This window comes from Hemitrygon akajei, chromosome 22 (genome assembly GCF_048418815.1).
Source record: "Hemitrygon akajei chromosome 22, sHemAka1.3, whole genome shotgun sequence".
NCBI classification, from domain to species: Eukaryota; Metazoa; Chordata; class Chondrichthyes; order Myliobatiformes; family Dasyatidae; genus Hemitrygon; species Hemitrygon akajei.
In genome coordinates this window covers 11,219,351-11,236,370 of record NC_133145.1, presented here as the reverse complement: position 1 = coordinate 11,236,370, position 17,020 = coordinate 11,219,351, and the positions used below count along the sequence as shown (strand labels likewise).

Below are 17,020 nucleotides of genomic sequence, written 5' to 3'. Positions count from 1 at the left end.
AAATACAAGCACTGCCGGGTCTGAGATCCCAGAGGCAAGGTACCGGGAACTGATTCTGACCTCGTGCAGCCATATGTTCACACAGTATTAAAATGTAGTGTTGTAGTGGGAATCTGTACAGGTTGAGAGGGCCTTTGTTGAGTGGGATCTTTGTGCAACAACCAATACAAAAAAAGCACCAGAAGATTGGTTGTTACTGCAACACCCTTTTCCCACCAGTATCAGTGGCTGCATTTTCCTCAGGATATTAATGAAAGTTTAACATGGGGAGATTAACTTTTATGGTCTGAGCTACTTGTTATGGTAGTGGCTCCAAGCAAATAGATCAACTGAAACCCTGAATGAACCCCTCCCGCTTGAAAATGATGCAGCCTTGGACTATCTGTACAGCAAGCCTCCACGGTCCCTGGTGGAACTGCAGGCTCTTGGAGTTTTCAGATACAAAATGTTTGCGATTGTGCTTTGATGTTGATGCTTTGCAGTGATGGGGTCAAAGATATGGGATCAGGAGGGTGTACGTGTTGTATTGAGTTGTGGTCCCTCGGTCACATTCCTTGTGGCTATTTTCCAGACAGATCTGAAATGTGGACACACAGCGCTATTCAGTGCACTCAGTTCATTACACGCAGCAAAGATCCCACCTACCACTGCCTAGGAACAGGGTTCCTCCAATAAAGCACACTACACTGGGCATATCAGCAGTCAATGAACCACAAAACTCGTGTTCCATTCTTTCAAAAACAAAGTGTATTTGTGTTTGAGTTTGAAGGAAACTTGCACATCCACTGCTGAGCTTACATCAGCCACCTCACTCACAGACTGCAAGAATGATTTATCAGGATAATGCCTGAACTCCAGGGCTTGAGTTACAGGGAGAGGTTAGGCATGATAGGCCTTTATTACTTGGAGCTTAGGAGACTGAGGCATGACTGTAGAAAATCATGCTGGGCACAGACAGGGAAACAGTCTTTTTCTACGGAAATGAAATCATACCTGGAGGGCAGAGGTTCAAGGTCAGAGGTGAAGATTTTAAAGGAACGTGAGGGGCAACTTTTCACACAGATGGTGGTGCATATATGGAACGAGCTGACAGAGGAAGTGGATGAGGTAAGTACAATTACATCACTTAAAAGACTTGGACAAGTACAGTCGGCCCTCCTTATCCGCGGGGGATTGGTTCCGAGACCCCCTGCGGATACTCAAGTCCCTTATTTAACCTGAATCAGTGTGGTGGTCTTTAGGACCCAGCAGAACCCCGGACATTATTTAACATGTTTGGAGCGGTGACATTAGGACCCGGTGTAGCTCTGAATTCGCGGTGTTTCTGTTCACGAAAATAATCACGATCGCAATTGAAAATAAGGTGGAAGTAATAAAGCGATCGGAAAGAGGTTAAACGCCATCGGTCATTGGAAAAGCATTAGGCTACAGTCGGTCAACGATCGGAACAATTTTAATGAAGCATTTGAAAGACCCTGCCCCGATGAAAGCTACAATTATTATTAAGCAACACAGTGGTTTAAATATTGAAATATGTGTGTTTCTTAAGTGTTTTATATGCATAAAAAGGTAAAATATGTACTATATACTAAGAAAAATGTTTGAATAACTGACGCTAAATAATACTGGATGTACCTGTTTCAACTTCAAATCCGACTTAAAGACGGACTCAGGAATGGAACTCATTCATAACCCGGGGACTGCCTGTACTTTTAAGTCATTTCTAGATTACTTATAATACCTAATACAATGTAAATACTATGTAAATAGTTGTTATACTGTATTGTTTAGGGAATCATGATAAGAAAAAATAGTCTGTACATGCTCAAACAACGAGTGCTGGAGAGAGAACTTCCGGGTTTTTCAGATCCACGGTTGGTTGAATCCGTGTTTGCGGAATCTGCGGATAAGGAGGGCCGACTGTACATGGACAGGAAAGGTTTAGAGGCATATAGGCCTGAGATGGGCAAATGAAGAGAAGCAAGGGGATATTAATTTAGTGGTTCAGAGTTAAATATCCCCATTGGAGCTGGACACCATGGCCCTGTTAGGATGATGGGCCTACTTCCATGCCAGTGATGACACTGTTCCATCCCGGGGCAGCAGGTCTTGTCAGTGATGGTGAATCCCAAGACCTCAATTAAATCAGTATGCCCCTGCCCTGACTGGTTGCTGCATGAACTATCATCGGGCACAGTGCAAGTGACCATGGGGTAAAGTTCAAATGAGGTGTCAAGAGAGGAGCAGGGGATAACCCCACTGGGACTGAGCCCAAGTTCAGAAGTACTTACTGAGTCACACAGCCTGGAAACACTGGGCCGCTGAGTCTGCACCCAGTTGCACTGGTACTATTTTATCTTCCCCAATTTCCGATTAGCTTCCTCAGACTCTACCCCTCACCTAGACTATAGGGACAAGTCCCAGTGGCCAACCAACTTACCAACCTGCATGTCTTTGGGGTGTAGGAGGAAACCAGAGCACCCAGAAGAAACCTACATAGTCATAGTGAGAACATACAGGATTGAACCAGTGTCTCTTTGAACTGTGCTCAGTGAAGCTGACAGTGAGATTTTTAATTCAATGTAAAGACCAGGGTTGTGTTTATAAGACATAAAACATGCCACTGTGGACATAATCACTCAAGATTCACTCCTTCCAGAGTGATGTGCTCTATAAAGTCCCAACTACTGATGTACTTCCTGCCAGTAAGTAGTTAAAGTTGTGTGCACTGATGACGATTGTAACATACAACACAGGCATTAGAGTCAATCCTAGGTGGAAAATCCTGCTGGGCGGGTTTCTATAGAAATGAGCACAAACACTTCAAAATACACAGCAAATGTCATTTTTTTGTGTGATTTGAGCCTTGAGGACCTGAGTTATAAGGAAAGGTTGAATAGGTTAGGACTTTATTCCCTGCAATGCAGGACAATGAAGAGAGATCTTATAAGGTATACAAAATTATAAGACAAGGCGAACGCACGCAGGCTTTTTCCCTTCAGGTTGGGTGAGACTAAAACTAGAGGTCATAGGTTTAGGGTGAAAGGTGCAAATCTAAGGGTAATCTGAGGGGGAACTTCATTCAGAGGGTGGTGCAAGTGTGATAGCAGTGAATGTGAGTTCAATTGTAGGGAGGGCTAACTTCCAGTGCAGATAGATGGCACCAAGCAGACTAGCCCAGCATAGGCAAATGAGCCAAATGGCCTGTTTCTGTGCTTTATGACTCTGCATATAACCACTCTAAATGGTTCAGGTTGTAGGTACACTTACTGTTGTTTCTCTCCACTGGTTCTGTCCACTCTGTCATGCTGACAATACAAATGCAGAGTCTAAAATGCGTAGTTTGACAAAGGTTCCTTATCAGTTTTTCTGGACACAAACAACTGAATTTGACTTTCCTTGAATCAGAACAGTACTCTGATTTGCAAAGCAATAATAAGTGAAACACTGGAAAGGGATGAACAATCTTCACATACAATTATTCTTGTAACACTGTATGTGTTCCTGTACTGCTGCCTTCCTTGTAGCTTCTATGTCTGGGAGCATACGTGGTGTGGATTTCATTATTGCGTGGGAACCTCTACAATTGTTTGTTCTAATGAGTGACATTAGATGTGTGTAGACCTTGAGATGCCCATTACTCACGTAGTCACAGGCTCTCTGAAGTACTTCATTGCGAACTCGGTCATTACATACTGTCCCTGTTCAGGCAAGGAGTAAGTGCTTGACGCAGACTTGATGACAGATGAAGAATTAGAGGAGATGGTTGCTCCTCCTTCGGTGTTTGAGACTTCACTGAGTGCTTGACTCTAAGCAGAGAGGATTCCATTAGTGCAGCACAAGACACAATAACCAAATTACTGTGAACAAAACCAACTTTTAGAAACACGCTGTTAACCTCCTGGTGATTCTGACTAGACTATGTTTTTTCCTTTATATTCTTTTATGCGATATCACTAACAAGACCAATATTTGTTGCCCATCACTAATTCCTTTGAAGAGGAATTAGTAACCCACTATAGTCTAATACTGTGGGCAGGCAGCTCTATAATTTAGACAGCAACACTGAAGGAGAGATGATATATTCCCAGATCATGATGATTTGCCCACCATGGAAATCAAGCCAAAAGTCCTGTAAATATTTATTATTTCAGCGTTTTTGAAGTTGCACACATCCTGGCAAATATATGGTATTCTGTCATATAGCTACTGAGCTGTAGGGAACAGTGAGATTCAGTCAGGAGATTCCTCTGCAGATAGTTGAAAGATTTTGGAGTAACAACAATGACTTACTCCCTAGGATATGCCGCCTCTGACCAACTCTTGTAACTGTGATGTTCAGTGGTAATCTACTTTGGACATTGAACAGTGGAGGCTTTCGAGATATGGTAAGATCACTGAATATTGATGGACACTGGTTAAACCCTTTCTTATTGTGATGGTCATTATCTGACACTCATGTGGTGAGGACGCTGCTTGCCATTTGCCACCCGAATGGTGAATGGAACTGACCTTTGTGCAATCATTGGTAAACACCTGACCCAATGATGGAGGAAAGGCCATTGATGAAACAGCTAAAGATGGCAAGCACTAGGATGCTTTCCTGAGGAAGTCCTGCAGTGATGACCTGAGGCTGGGATGATGGACCTCAAATAGCTAAAATCATCTTCTGTTGTGCAGTGGACTTGGAGAATTTCACTTTGATTCTCATTGAAAGGCATTTTACAGAAGACAATCACGTGGCCAGTTATCATTTATTTAGAGATACCGCAAGTTAACAGGCCATTCTGGCCAATGAGCCTGAACTGCCCAATTCACCCGTGTAAAATGTTAACCTACTAACCCAAACGTCTTTGGACCAGAATAGTCAGAGGAAACCACTGGGAGAACGTACAAGCTCCTTACACTCAATGTTTGTTCCCCGTTGTGGCACTATGGGAGCTGAAATAATAACACAGTGTGGGTCATGCAATGAACTTGGGGTTGTTTAATTACCCTGGATGTCCCTTTACCTTTTTACTGGAGGATCTACTAGAAAAGGGCATGCTCCTTGATCTCTCCTCATTAACGTTGTAGTAATCAGGAGCTGCTGTTGGCTGGACTTGGTCTTCAGGAAACAGGCCTGATCGCCCACCAACAGACCCAAACAGCCAGCCTATGGAAAGAGAGAGATCGAGAGATCAATGATACACATGCTGTCCCACCGACTGTGTTTACCACTATGTTTCAGGATGTGGTTTATATCTCTAAGGACACTGCTATGTTTTAAATTCAATTACAATACATTCTGGCATGGACATTCCCAACCTCCACCTGCAATGCTTAAAAGTTTAGAGGTGTTTTGTTTGAACATTTATACCTGTGAAGGATGTTAATACCAAGGTATACTAGTAACATCAATAGCCAGATAAGATGAAGTGGTGTTAGGGAAAAAGGTCCCATGTATTATCAAACACTCCCAGGGAACACACAGCTCAGTGTGATACACCAGAAAGCTTCCTTTATCACTATTCCATCAAACTCAATCAGAGAGCAGGGACTCTGCTTCATCAAATATTCTTAGGGCAATCAAAGCACAGATTGGAAAAATCAGTAAAGTTTCTGGCAAGGCCAATACTTATTGCCCATCTTGACCATCCTTGAAAAGGTGGTGATGATCCACTTTCAAGAAATATTGTGGTCCTTCTAGTGAAGGTATACCCACAATGTTGCTAGGTGGGAGGTTTCAGGATTTATACACAGTGACGAAGAAGGACTTACTGGGATAGTGGCAGCAATCATGGGTTTGGAGGATGGTGGATGAGGTACTAGTCGGGTAGACTGGATGTATGAGGTTGTTAATACAGAGAGACTCAGGGATGTCAAGGGCACTCCATTATGTACCTGGCTTGATATGTAAATGGTGAAAGATCTCCACGAGTGGTAGGGCCTAGGACCAGAAGGCATAGCCTCAGAATGAAAGGCTATCCCTTTAGAACAGAGATGAGAAAAATTTTCTTTGACTAGAGGGTGGTGACCCTGTGGAATTCATTGCAACAAATGGCTGTCATTGGGTATATTAAAACAGAGGTTGATTGGTTCTTGGTTAGTAATGGTGACAAAGGTTGTAGGGAGAAGGCCCACAAAAATGGGATTAGGGGAAAATGACAGAGCAGACTCAATGGACTGAATGGACTAGTTCTGCTCTTGTGCCTTATGGTCATGGACTACTGACATTATGATGGAAGGAAGGTCACTAATGAAGCTGCTGGAGATGGCTGGGCCCAGGATACTTCCCTGAGAAGCCCCTGCTTGATCTCCATTATTTTTTTCCTATGAGAGATGACCCAACCCCAAGGAAGTGATTTCCCTGGGTTCCTACTGACAGTTTTATATGGACTTTTCAATGAAATGTTAATTACAAGCTATTTTCATGACATTTTCACTTCACTATTAGGATTCAGATTTTCAGAGTTGGAATGAGCTGTGTATTAGTTCTGAAGCTGAGCATTTGTGAATTTGTCAACAAGTCATATACCTCAGTAGTTTTTAACATTGTTTTAAGTAACCAGCGTTTCCTCTGTCCTGGAACAGCTAGGCTACAAACATGGCTACTTCTACAGCTCAAGTCTCCAGTACCACAGCTGGGATGTTCTCTTGCTCCATAGCCTCTGCTGTGTCCAGTGCTGTTGGCCAGCTCCTACATCATGCAGGGTGAACTGGATTGGCCGAAGACTTTGTGTACAGAGGAGGATCAACAGGAAGAGGCAGGGATGGTCAAGTGTTTCATCTTTGTTTCTGCCCCTGATTGTTGAGGAAATGCAAGTACTTGGTGTGACCTCCTCCTCTGGAATGCCAGTAGTGGGCAGTAACTGTTATAATTTTAGACTGGTCCTGCAAATGTCCATCACCTGCTGTGATTAGATGTGATAGGATTGTAGAGTTCTGATCAGATCCACTGGTTGTGGAATCACAGCTCTGTCTATCACATACAAGAGAAAATCTGCAGATGCTGGAAATCTGAGCAAAACACACAAAATACTGGAGGAACTCAGCAGACCAGGCAGCATCTATAGAAAAGAGAACTCCCTTGTCCATTTGTCCATCCACCTGATCTCCCTCCTTCACTTATCCTTGCAAGTGGAACAAGTTCTACACCTGCCTCTACACCTCCTCCCTCACTACCATTCAGGACCACAAATAGTCCTTCCAGGTGAGGTGACACTTCACCAGTGAGTCTGCTGGGATCATATACTGTGTTCAGTGCTCCCGTTATGGCCTCTTGCATATCGGTGAAACACGACGTAGATTGAGAGACTGCTTTGTCGAGCACCTATGCTCCGTCCACTAGAACAAGTGGGATCTCCCTGTGGCCACCCATTTTAATTCCACTTCCCATTCCCATTTGGATATGTCTATCCATGGCCTCCTCCATTGTCATGATGAGGCCATACTCAGGTTGGAGGAACAACACCTTACATTCCACTTGAGTAGACACCAACCTGATGGCATGAACATCGATTTCTCAAACTTCCAGTAATGCTTCCCCCCTTCACCATTTCCCGTCCCCTTGTCCCTCTGTCACTGCCCACCCATCGCCTCCCTTTTTTCTTTCTTCCATGGCTTTTTGCCTCTTTCACCAATCACCTCCTAGCTCTTTGCTTCATCCCTCTCCCTCAAAGTTTCTCCTATCACCTTGTGTTTCTCTCTCCCCTCTCCCCACCTTTTAAATCTACTCCTGAGCTTTTTTTCTCCAGTCCCGCTGAAGGGTTTCGGCCCGAAACGTCGACTGTACTCTTTTCCATAGATGCTGCCTGGCCTGCTGAGTTCCTCCAGCATCTTGTGTGTGTTTTGTTGTCTTTCACATGCTGCCTAAACCAGTCAATATGCACCTTTGAATTGATGAGGTGATGCTCCTGGCATCCCCTTCCACATCCCTCACTGAATCAGGGTTGTCCTGGTGGTCACGGTTGAGTGAGGGAAATGCCAGGTAAGTGTGGAATTTATTGAAATTTCAGTTGGGCTTGTTAATACTAAGACCTGCTTCTACTTGCAATGAGATTTCCCTAATGAGAGATGAGAGGAAGTTTTGTTTCTTATGAAGCACGCTGAGATTTGTTGTGTTTTTCATCAGAATCCCAACAGCAAGTTCACAGAAACAATTTTCAATCCCATCAGCAACGTTTAAACAAAGCTACACAGACAGCTCTGACTGGATGTCTGTCTGTGGGCTTTCTGCTGGATGATCACTCAGTAACTGACCTGGCTGGAGTCCATCCATGGGCAGTAGTTTGATGATATCCCCCGTACGCATGTTTAGCAGACTTTTATCGTCTGTAATGTAGCTTTTAATAGCCATGACATACTTGGAGTCCTGTAATACATAAATGCAACATCACAGTCCTACTTTTGTTTTGACTCCAGCACTGAAGGAGATACAGCAATATCCTGCCATTGCACTGATCACATGTTACCGAATGCACCGTGAATAAGCACATCAACACTGCCTCCTGTGGGCGCACAAAACGGTCGGCGGTATCCGAGGCCAGTTCAGACTGATGCTGCACCAGAACCGGGTAAGACTGGTACTAGTGTCTTACACTGGGCAGAACCTGTAGCTGCAATTGTAAGAGATTTGAAAGTAGTGGGTGGAGGGGGAAATGCGAAATGATAGGAGAAGACCGGAGGGGGTGGGATGAAGCTAAGAGCTGGAAAGGTGATTGGCGAAAGTGATACAGAGCTGGAGAAGGGAAAGGATCATGGGACGGGAGGCCTCAGGAGAAAGAAAGGGGAGGGGGAGCACCAGAGGGAGATGGAGAACAGGCAAACAACTAAATATGTCAGGGATGGGGTAAGAAGGGGAGGAGGGGCATTTTGTGTGTGTTGTTTGAATTTCCAGCATCTGAAGATTTCCTCATGTTAGTTGCAATTGTTGCAGCTTTGCACGGAACCGCGGTCAGTAATTGCACACAGATTTTGGTAAGAAGATTAATGTGGAAGCACAAAGTCTAGAATGGGGGAACCATCAGTCTGATGCTATTGAACCAATAATCGTGTCCACTTTGAAGCAGGGGATTACTTTGCAACCAACAATGTCAGCAAAGCTTCTACCACAGACTTACCCAACATTAAGGTAACAGCTAGAACATTATCAGCACCAAGGCTGTACCAGTGCACATGTACTGATGTCATCAGTTCTACACAGTGAGGAGGGAAGATGTTGCTGGTTTGACATGCCACCCTCTGCTATGCTACTGTGGCCAGTTCCCCTGGATTCCCAGCACAGCTGGAATTAGTGTACCTTACGCAGCTCGTCCAGGAACAGATTGATGAGAACCTTTGCTTGCTTGGCTTTTTCCGAGTAAAGGACCATCTTCTCATTTTTCAGAGTGAATTCAAGTGCAGCCTCTCCCTGTACCTCCACACTCTGGATTTCCACATAACTGCAATGAAAAGAGAGAGATGGGTCTCTGTTAACTGTGGAGGTAGGAGTGCCCTGCTCAGGAAAGGGTTCTGATAAGGATCACTGCAAATCTGAAGATTCCTAGGTGCTGCCCTGTCTTCTGTAAGATCCTCTGAAAACCCTCAGGTTAACCTTTTGGGTAGGGCATCTGCAGTAGAAAGATATCCTGGTATTAGCCCCATTCATTTACTAAATTTCTAAACTACCACTGTTTCTCCAAATTTCTAGCATTGTTTGCATTTATTTAAACAATAAATAAATTTGTTTAGATAATTTTCTGATTTTAAACATGAGATGTCTGCAGATGTTGGAAATCCAAAGCACCACATACAAAATGCTGGAGAAACTCAGAAGGTCAGGCAGCATCTATGGAAAATAGCAAACAGTCGATGCTTCAGGCTAAGACCCTCCACTGGGACTGAGAAGGAAGACACCAGGTGAGGGAGGGAGGGAGGGGAAGGAGTCCGGCTGGAAGGTGAGAGATGAAGCCAGGTGGGTGGGAAAGGTCAAGGGCTGGAGAAGAAAGAATCTGATAGGAAAGGAGAGTGGACCATAGGAGAAAGAGATCCGGGGGGAGGTGAGAAGAGGTAAAAGGACAGAATGGGAGACAGAAGAAGAGAGGTATTTTTTTACTGGGAGGAGAAATTAATATTCATGCCATCAGGTTGGAGGGTACCCAGACGGAACATAAGGTGTTGCTCCTACCCATGGCTCTCATTCTGGGTTCAGGGATTTCATTTGTAGAGAGAGATGGGAGAAGCTGAGTTCAGGGAGAGACTGGGGAATCTGGGTTCAGGGAGAGACTGGGGAATCTGGGTTCAGGGAGAGGCTGGGGAATCTGGGTTCAGGGGAGACTGGGGAATCTGGGTTCAGGGGGAGACTGGGGAATCTGGGTTCAGGGAGAGACTGGGGAATCTGGCTTCAGATAGAGACTGGGGAATCTGGGTTCAGGGAGAGACTGGGGAATCTGGGTTCAGGGGAGACTGGGGAAGCTGAGTTCAGGGAGAGACTGGGGAATCTGGGTTCAGGGAGAGACTGGGGAATCTGGGTTCAGGGGGAGACTGGGGAATCTGGGTTCCGGGAGAGACTGGGGAATCTGGCTTCAGGGGAGACTGGGGAATCTGGCTTCAGGGGAGACTGGGGAAGCTGAGTTCAGGGAGAGACTGGGGAATCTGGGTTCAGGGAGAGACTGGGGAATCTGGGTTCAGGGAGAGACTGGGGAATCTGGGTTCAGGGGAGACTGGGGAATCTGGGTTCAGGGAGAGACTGGGGAATCTGGGTTCAGGGAGAGTGGGGAATCTGGGTTCAGGGGGAGACTGGGGAATCTGGGTTCAGGGAGAGACTGGGGAATCTGGGTTCAGGGGGAGACTGGGGAATCTGGGTTCAGGGAGAGACTGGGGAATCTGGGTTCAGGGAGAGACTGGGGAATCTGAGTTCAGGGGGAGACTGGGGAATCTGGGTTCAGGGGAGACTGGGGAATCTGGGTTCAGGGAGAGACTGGGGAATCTGGGTTCAGGGAGAGACTGGGGAATCTGGGTTCAGGGGAGACTGGGGAATCTGGGTTCAGGGAGAGACTGGGGAATCTGGGTTCAGGGGAGACTGGGGAATCTGGGTTCAGGGAGAGACTGGGGAATCTGGGTTCAGGGGGAGACTGGGGAATCTGGGTTCCGGGAGAGACTGGGGAATCTGGCTTCAGGGGAGACTGGGGAATCTGGCTTCAGGGGAGACTGGGGAAGCTGAGTTCAGGGAGAGACTGGGGAATCTGGGTTCAGGGAGAGACTGGGGAATCTGGGTTCAGGGGAGACTGGGGAATCTGGGTTCAGGGAGAGACTGGGGAATCTGGGTTCAGGGAGAGACTGGGGAATCTGGGTTTGGGGGAGACTGGGGAATCTGGGTTCAGGGAGAGACTGGGGAATCTGGGTTCAGGGAGAGACTGGGGAATCTGAATTCAGGGGGAGACTGGGGAATCTGGGTTCAGGGGGAGACTGGGGAATCTTGGTTCAGGGAGAGACCGGGGAATCTGGGTTCAGGGAGAGACTGGGGAATCTGGGTTCAGGGGAGACTGGGGAATCTGGGTTCAGGGAGAGACTGGGGAATCTGGGTTCAGGGAGAGACTGGGGAATCTGGGTTCAGGGGAGACTGGGGAATCTGGGTTCAGGGAGAGACTGGGGAATCTGGGTTCAGAGAGAGACTGGGGAATCTGGGTTCAGGGAGAGACTGGGGAATCTGGGTTCAGGGGGAGACTGGGAAATCTGGGTTCAGGGGGAGACTGGGGAATCTGGGTTCAGGGAGAGACTGGGGAATCTGGGTTCAGGGGAGACTGGGGAATCTGGGTTCAGGGAGACACTGGGGAATCTGGGTTCAGGGAGAGACTGGGGAATCTGGGTTCAGGGAGAGTCTGGGGAATCTGGGTTCAGGGAGAGACTGGGGAATCTGGGTTCAGGGAGAGACTGGGGAAGCTGAGTTCAGGGAGAGACTGGGGAATCTGGGTTCAGGGAGAGACTGGGGAATCTGAGTTCTGGGAGAGTGGGGAATCTGGGTTCAGGGGAGAGACGGGAATCTGGGTTCAGGGAGAGACTGGGGAATCTGGGTTCAGGGAGAGACTGGGGAATCTGGGTTCAGGGAGAGACTAGGGAAGTTGGGTTCAGGGGGAGACTGGGGAAGTTGTTTCAGGGATTTCAGTTGTAGAGAGAGGCTGGAGAAGATGGGTTCAGTGAGTGACTGGGTAAGCTGCGTTCAGGGATTCAGCTGCAGGGACAGACAGGGAATCTGGGGCTCATCTTCAATGAGGAAGGTCAAGAGAAAATTTGCTGAAGTGGTGACAGTTTGTAATTAGTTTAGACTGAGGGTGTAAGGGCAAAGAGTTCCTATTAGGAATGATTTAAGGACCCAGGGTAGAACAGTATTTATAACAGTAGAGCAGTATACTGGACAAAAACCTCAAGGTTAGGACATGGGCAGACACTGCAGAGAAAACCATGTGCTGTGCCATGGGACAGAGAGCGTAAAGGAAATTGCCCTTCTAGTAGAAGGCACATTCTGGATGGGCCAAATCTCCTTTTCTCTAACATGATCTGGTGCATTCTGTTGAACGTTTATATTCAAATTGGAGTGAAATGCAATATTTAACTCTGCTCTCCATATCAAAGCCCTGTTTTTTATATTCTTTCTATCAGAATACAGAACCTCACATTCCATCTGTCAGATTCCTGGCCTGACTATATACTATATACCCTTGTTGCATCTTTCTCACTGCTCTCTTTCCCAGCTAACAACATCAACAACAGACCACCCTTTGTTGGATTTTCCATGCCCCCTTTTTCTAAGTCATCAATATCAACAGCAATAATTAATCTGTGTATTGGTTACCGTCACTGACCTGAAAATGACCGAATTATTCACACCTTGTTTTTTTCATTTCTTTGGCCCATCCTCCAATATGTAAATCCCCAAAATCATGAGTGCTGTAACAAATACCTTTTGATAATCCAAAATATGATTCCCCTTTTCTTCATTCTGCTAATGGATTTTTTAAAAACTCAAAGGAATCTGTCAAACATGATTTCCCTCTTGTTTACTTTGCTTGGTGATGTAATTTTTTGCCTTCGTATACTGCAATGGATTTCAGACTTCTTCCAACTGCCAGCTAACTAACTGGCCTATAGTTCCCCAAATTTTCTTTTTCTCCTTTCTTGAATAACTTGTTATATTTTCTCATTAACCCACTGAGACATATGGGCATAATGACAAGCTAACAGTGGAAGATTCTTTCTCGTGCTTTTACCTGTAACTTTGAAGAACTTTGTAATGTTCAGGATTCAATCCAACTGCTTTCACAGATTTCAGCAGCTTGATTCCTCGATGAGAGACACTGAGAATCTCCACGTTGCTGCCAACATCACCCTGAAGTACAAGTGAAGATGTGACCCCAATTCAGAACAAAGCCCTCAACATGGAATCGACAACCCCCCACCATGTCAGGGCTTTCTCTGTTTATGATCATACTGGTGACATTTGCTTGGTGTAACAAAAGCAAATGTGTGACAAGAGGAAGTACTGTTTTATACAGTGTGCAAATGATGGAAGTATATTAGAAAGCTAAGAAACAGAAGCAGGAGTCGGCCATCTGGCCCGACAAGCCTGATCCACGATGCAATGAGATCTGGCATGGATTCAGCTGCACCTACCTGCCTTTCCCCCAGAACCCTGAATTTCCCTGCTATGCAAAATTCTATCTGACTGTGTCTTAAATATATTTAATGTGGTAGCATCCATTGCATCCCTAGGCTGAGAATTCCACAGATTCTCTACGTTCTTAGTAAAAGAGGCTTCTTCTCATCTCTGCTCTAAATCTACTCCCCCAAATATTGAGGCTACGTCCCCTAGTTCTAGTCTCACTTACCAGTGGAAACAACTCTCCTGCTTCAATCTTATATACTCCCTTTATAATTTTAAGTGTCCTGATAAAATACCCTCCAATTCTTCTGAATTCCAGTGAGTATAGTCCAAGGTGTCTCAATCTCTCCTCGTAGGCTAACTCCCTCATCTCTGGAATCAACTCATGCACCTCCTGCAAAGCCAGGAAAGGAGACCAGAACTGCATGCAGTACTTCAGATGTGGCCTCACCAGTAAATTACAGCGTAACCTCCTTGCTCTTAAATTCAATCCCTCTAACAATGAAGGGCTAAATTACATTTGCCTTCTTGATAACCTGTTGTACCCCCAAGCCAACCTTTTGCAATTCATATAACAATAATTCCAACTTGATCTACACAATGCAGGCTGCAGCCTTTCACCTATTAAATAATAATCTGACCTTTGATTTTTCCTTCCAACGTGGATGACCTTTATTTACCAACGTTGCATTCAGTATGCCAGAGCATTGCACGTTCCCTTAATCTATTTGCAAACTCTCTGTAGGTTCTCCACATCCTTTGTGTAATTTGCTTTTCTACTCAATTTAGTGTCATCAACAAACTGAAACATGTTACGATCAGTCCCCTCTTCCAAATCCTGAACAGTTGTGGGTCCAGCACCAATTCCTTTGTCACCTCGCTTACCACTGATTACCAACCAGAATATATATACATATTCCATCAGCAGCTTCTCACAAGAGGTTATGTTGGTGCTGTACTTACACTGACAGAAAACAGCCGAGAAAAGTAAACAGCCCAGTTGTCTCGTGCAGCCACAACAATTCGTTTTTTCAGACCGCTGTCTTGCAGCATCCTGATATTAGTTCCAACGTGATGTTCAGCTGTGCACAGGGATACACTAGTTTAGCAACACTATACCACTTTGATCAGTTTAGATAGATAGATAGATAGATACTTTATTCATCCCCATGGGGAAATTCAACTTTTTTTCCAATGTCCCATACACTTGTTGTAGCAAAACTAATTACATACAATACTTAACTCAGTAAAAAATATGATATGCATCTAAATCACTATCTCAAAAAGCATTAATAATAGCTTTTAAAAGGTTCTTAAGTCCTGGCGGTTGAATTGTAAAGCCTAATGGCATTGGGGAGTATTGACCTCTTCATCCTGTCTGAGGAGCATTGCATCGATAGTAACCTGTCGCTGAAACTGCTTCTCTGTCTCTGGATGGTGCTATGTAGAGGATGTTCAGAGTTTTCCATAATTGACCGTAGCCTACTCAGCGCCCTTCGCTCAGCTACCGATGTTAAACTCTCCAGTACTTTGCCCACGACAGAGCCCGCCTTCCTTACCAGCTTATTAAGATGTGAGGCGTCCCTCTTCTTTTACACCTAAAAGAACTGTTTTTTGTTCTGTGTCTTTAGTGTAAAATGTGTGTATAATTTACATTTATGTATCCCTTGTGAATGTTCTGTATCTGATGTTATGTGCCTGTGATGTTGCTGCAAGTTTCTCTTGTGCACACACACACACACACACACACACACACACACACACACACACACACACACACACACACACACACACACACACACACACACACACACACACACACACACACACACACACACACACACACACACACACCCCTTCCAGATCACAAAACCTTTCTTGCCTGAGAATGGCACCTGCTCACAAACTTGGTTCAATTTTCTCTCAGAACCAGTCCTTGTCTTTTTAGAATAAGGGAGGTTCCCAGCCCACAACCTACCAAGTAGATGTCGCATTTTTTGCCGTTCCTCCTTTGAAATGCGATTGCATCCATCTGAGTAAGTGTCCTGTAAGATCTGAGGAGATGTTCAGTTGCAATTAGATGCAGACACACTCTATTTGTGATACATGATAGATGAACAGAGACACATAAGTGCACATACACAAAATACAATGTGAACAGCACAGACCTCAGTTTCCGAGGTCCAGGTGAGTCTACGAACTTCTGACAATTTAATTAGGTACATCTTGAAATAAACATAAAGGCAACTCAATAAATAAATGAAAAAATATGTAGAGGAGTGGGAAAAGTGCTGCAGTGCACAGGATTTCACAAGTTGTAGCAGCTTTTTATTAAATCCCTCCAATAGTGATCAATTTTACATTGAAATCTTTGAATGCTAAATGTACTTTCATGGCATGCTCTCATCTCAAATCTATTCCCTTGTCCAGTTTTGGGTTCATTCCTGCAACTGGGTTGCTTTCTTGAATTAAGTTTTACATTATGGGATCTACTGGAGTATCAAACACTTGAGTGGTTTGACTCTGCGTGGCTCGAGATGACAGTCATGTGATCAACATCACAGTCAATGATCACAGCTATAGATTCTGTCATTTCCAGTTCTCTTCAATTACACAGTCTGTGATGATTGTGATGTGATAAAATATATTAAACAACAGTGGAGAAAATTAGGGTAGAAAACTATGTTTATAGTACAACATGTTAGGATTACTAGAACATAGTTCTCTATGAAGTTGTAATAACTGAGGGTGGCAATGGGGATAAGCTCCCACTACCTATTAAATGCTCCCAGTGGTGTGTGCCTGAAATAGCCTGTGAAGAGGGGGAGCTGGCTACATGACCAACGGCTTGCTCTCCTATCGTACCCTCCAGGCTTGCGTATCTAGACAGCTAGGCTGCAATATCCCTGTCAACTCTGACCGACAGAGGCCCTCACTCCTCACTCAGTTCTATGAAGAGCTGCAGTACTGGTATTTAATCTCTTTTCAACATGCATGGAAGTTAAGAATCAAAACAGTAACCCTGGTCAGATTATGCAGTTATCCTGCGACCCTGGTATAGATGTGTGGGACAGACAGAGGCTCTCCTTTAGTTTATGACCAGTGAAGAATGGATTCTTTTGCACGGTGAGCTGCTGACAAATACTATTGTAAGAAACAGGGGGCATCAGAAACACCATCCACTGAAACCACGGATAGCAACGATTTATCAACGTTGCTCAATCTGTGTGAAGCAGGACCTGTACACAGCCCCAGCATGAGAGTTATGGATTTCCATAAACCTCAAGGCTGATCAAGGCCCAATTAAACCCAAGCAGTGAATAGAGGCAAAATTACATCAGCTCAGGCTTCATCCACCCCTCCATTAAAAAAATATGACAATGAGGCTGGGAATATCCTTTA

The 17,020-nt window shown here is 45.0% G+C and overlaps 1 protein-coding gene across 1 annotated transcript in view; it reads right to left on the bottom strand.

Moving 5' to 3' along the window:
* myo15b (myosin XVB) overlaps positions 1 to 17,020 on the bottom strand; it is a 452,296-nt gene that overhangs the window by 63,806 nt on the left and 371,470 nt on the right. The window contains exons 49-55 of the mRNA XM_073026589.1: positions 15,597 to 15,672; positions 14,582 to 14,700; positions 13,227 to 13,345; positions 9,281 to 9,422; positions 8,242 to 8,353; positions 5,013 to 5,155; positions 3,646 to 3,809 (exon numbers count right to left, since the gene is read on the bottom strand). Coding sequence (XP_072882690.1) covers positions 3,646 to 3,809; positions 5,013 to 5,155; positions 8,242 to 8,353; positions 9,281 to 9,422; positions 13,227 to 13,345; positions 14,582 to 14,700; positions 15,597 to 15,672 — 875 coding nt within the window. The remainder of the gene's footprint in view (positions 1 to 3,645; positions 3,810 to 5,012; positions 5,156 to 8,241; positions 8,354 to 9,280; positions 9,423 to 13,226; positions 13,346 to 14,581; positions 14,701 to 15,596; positions 15,673 to 17,020) is intronic.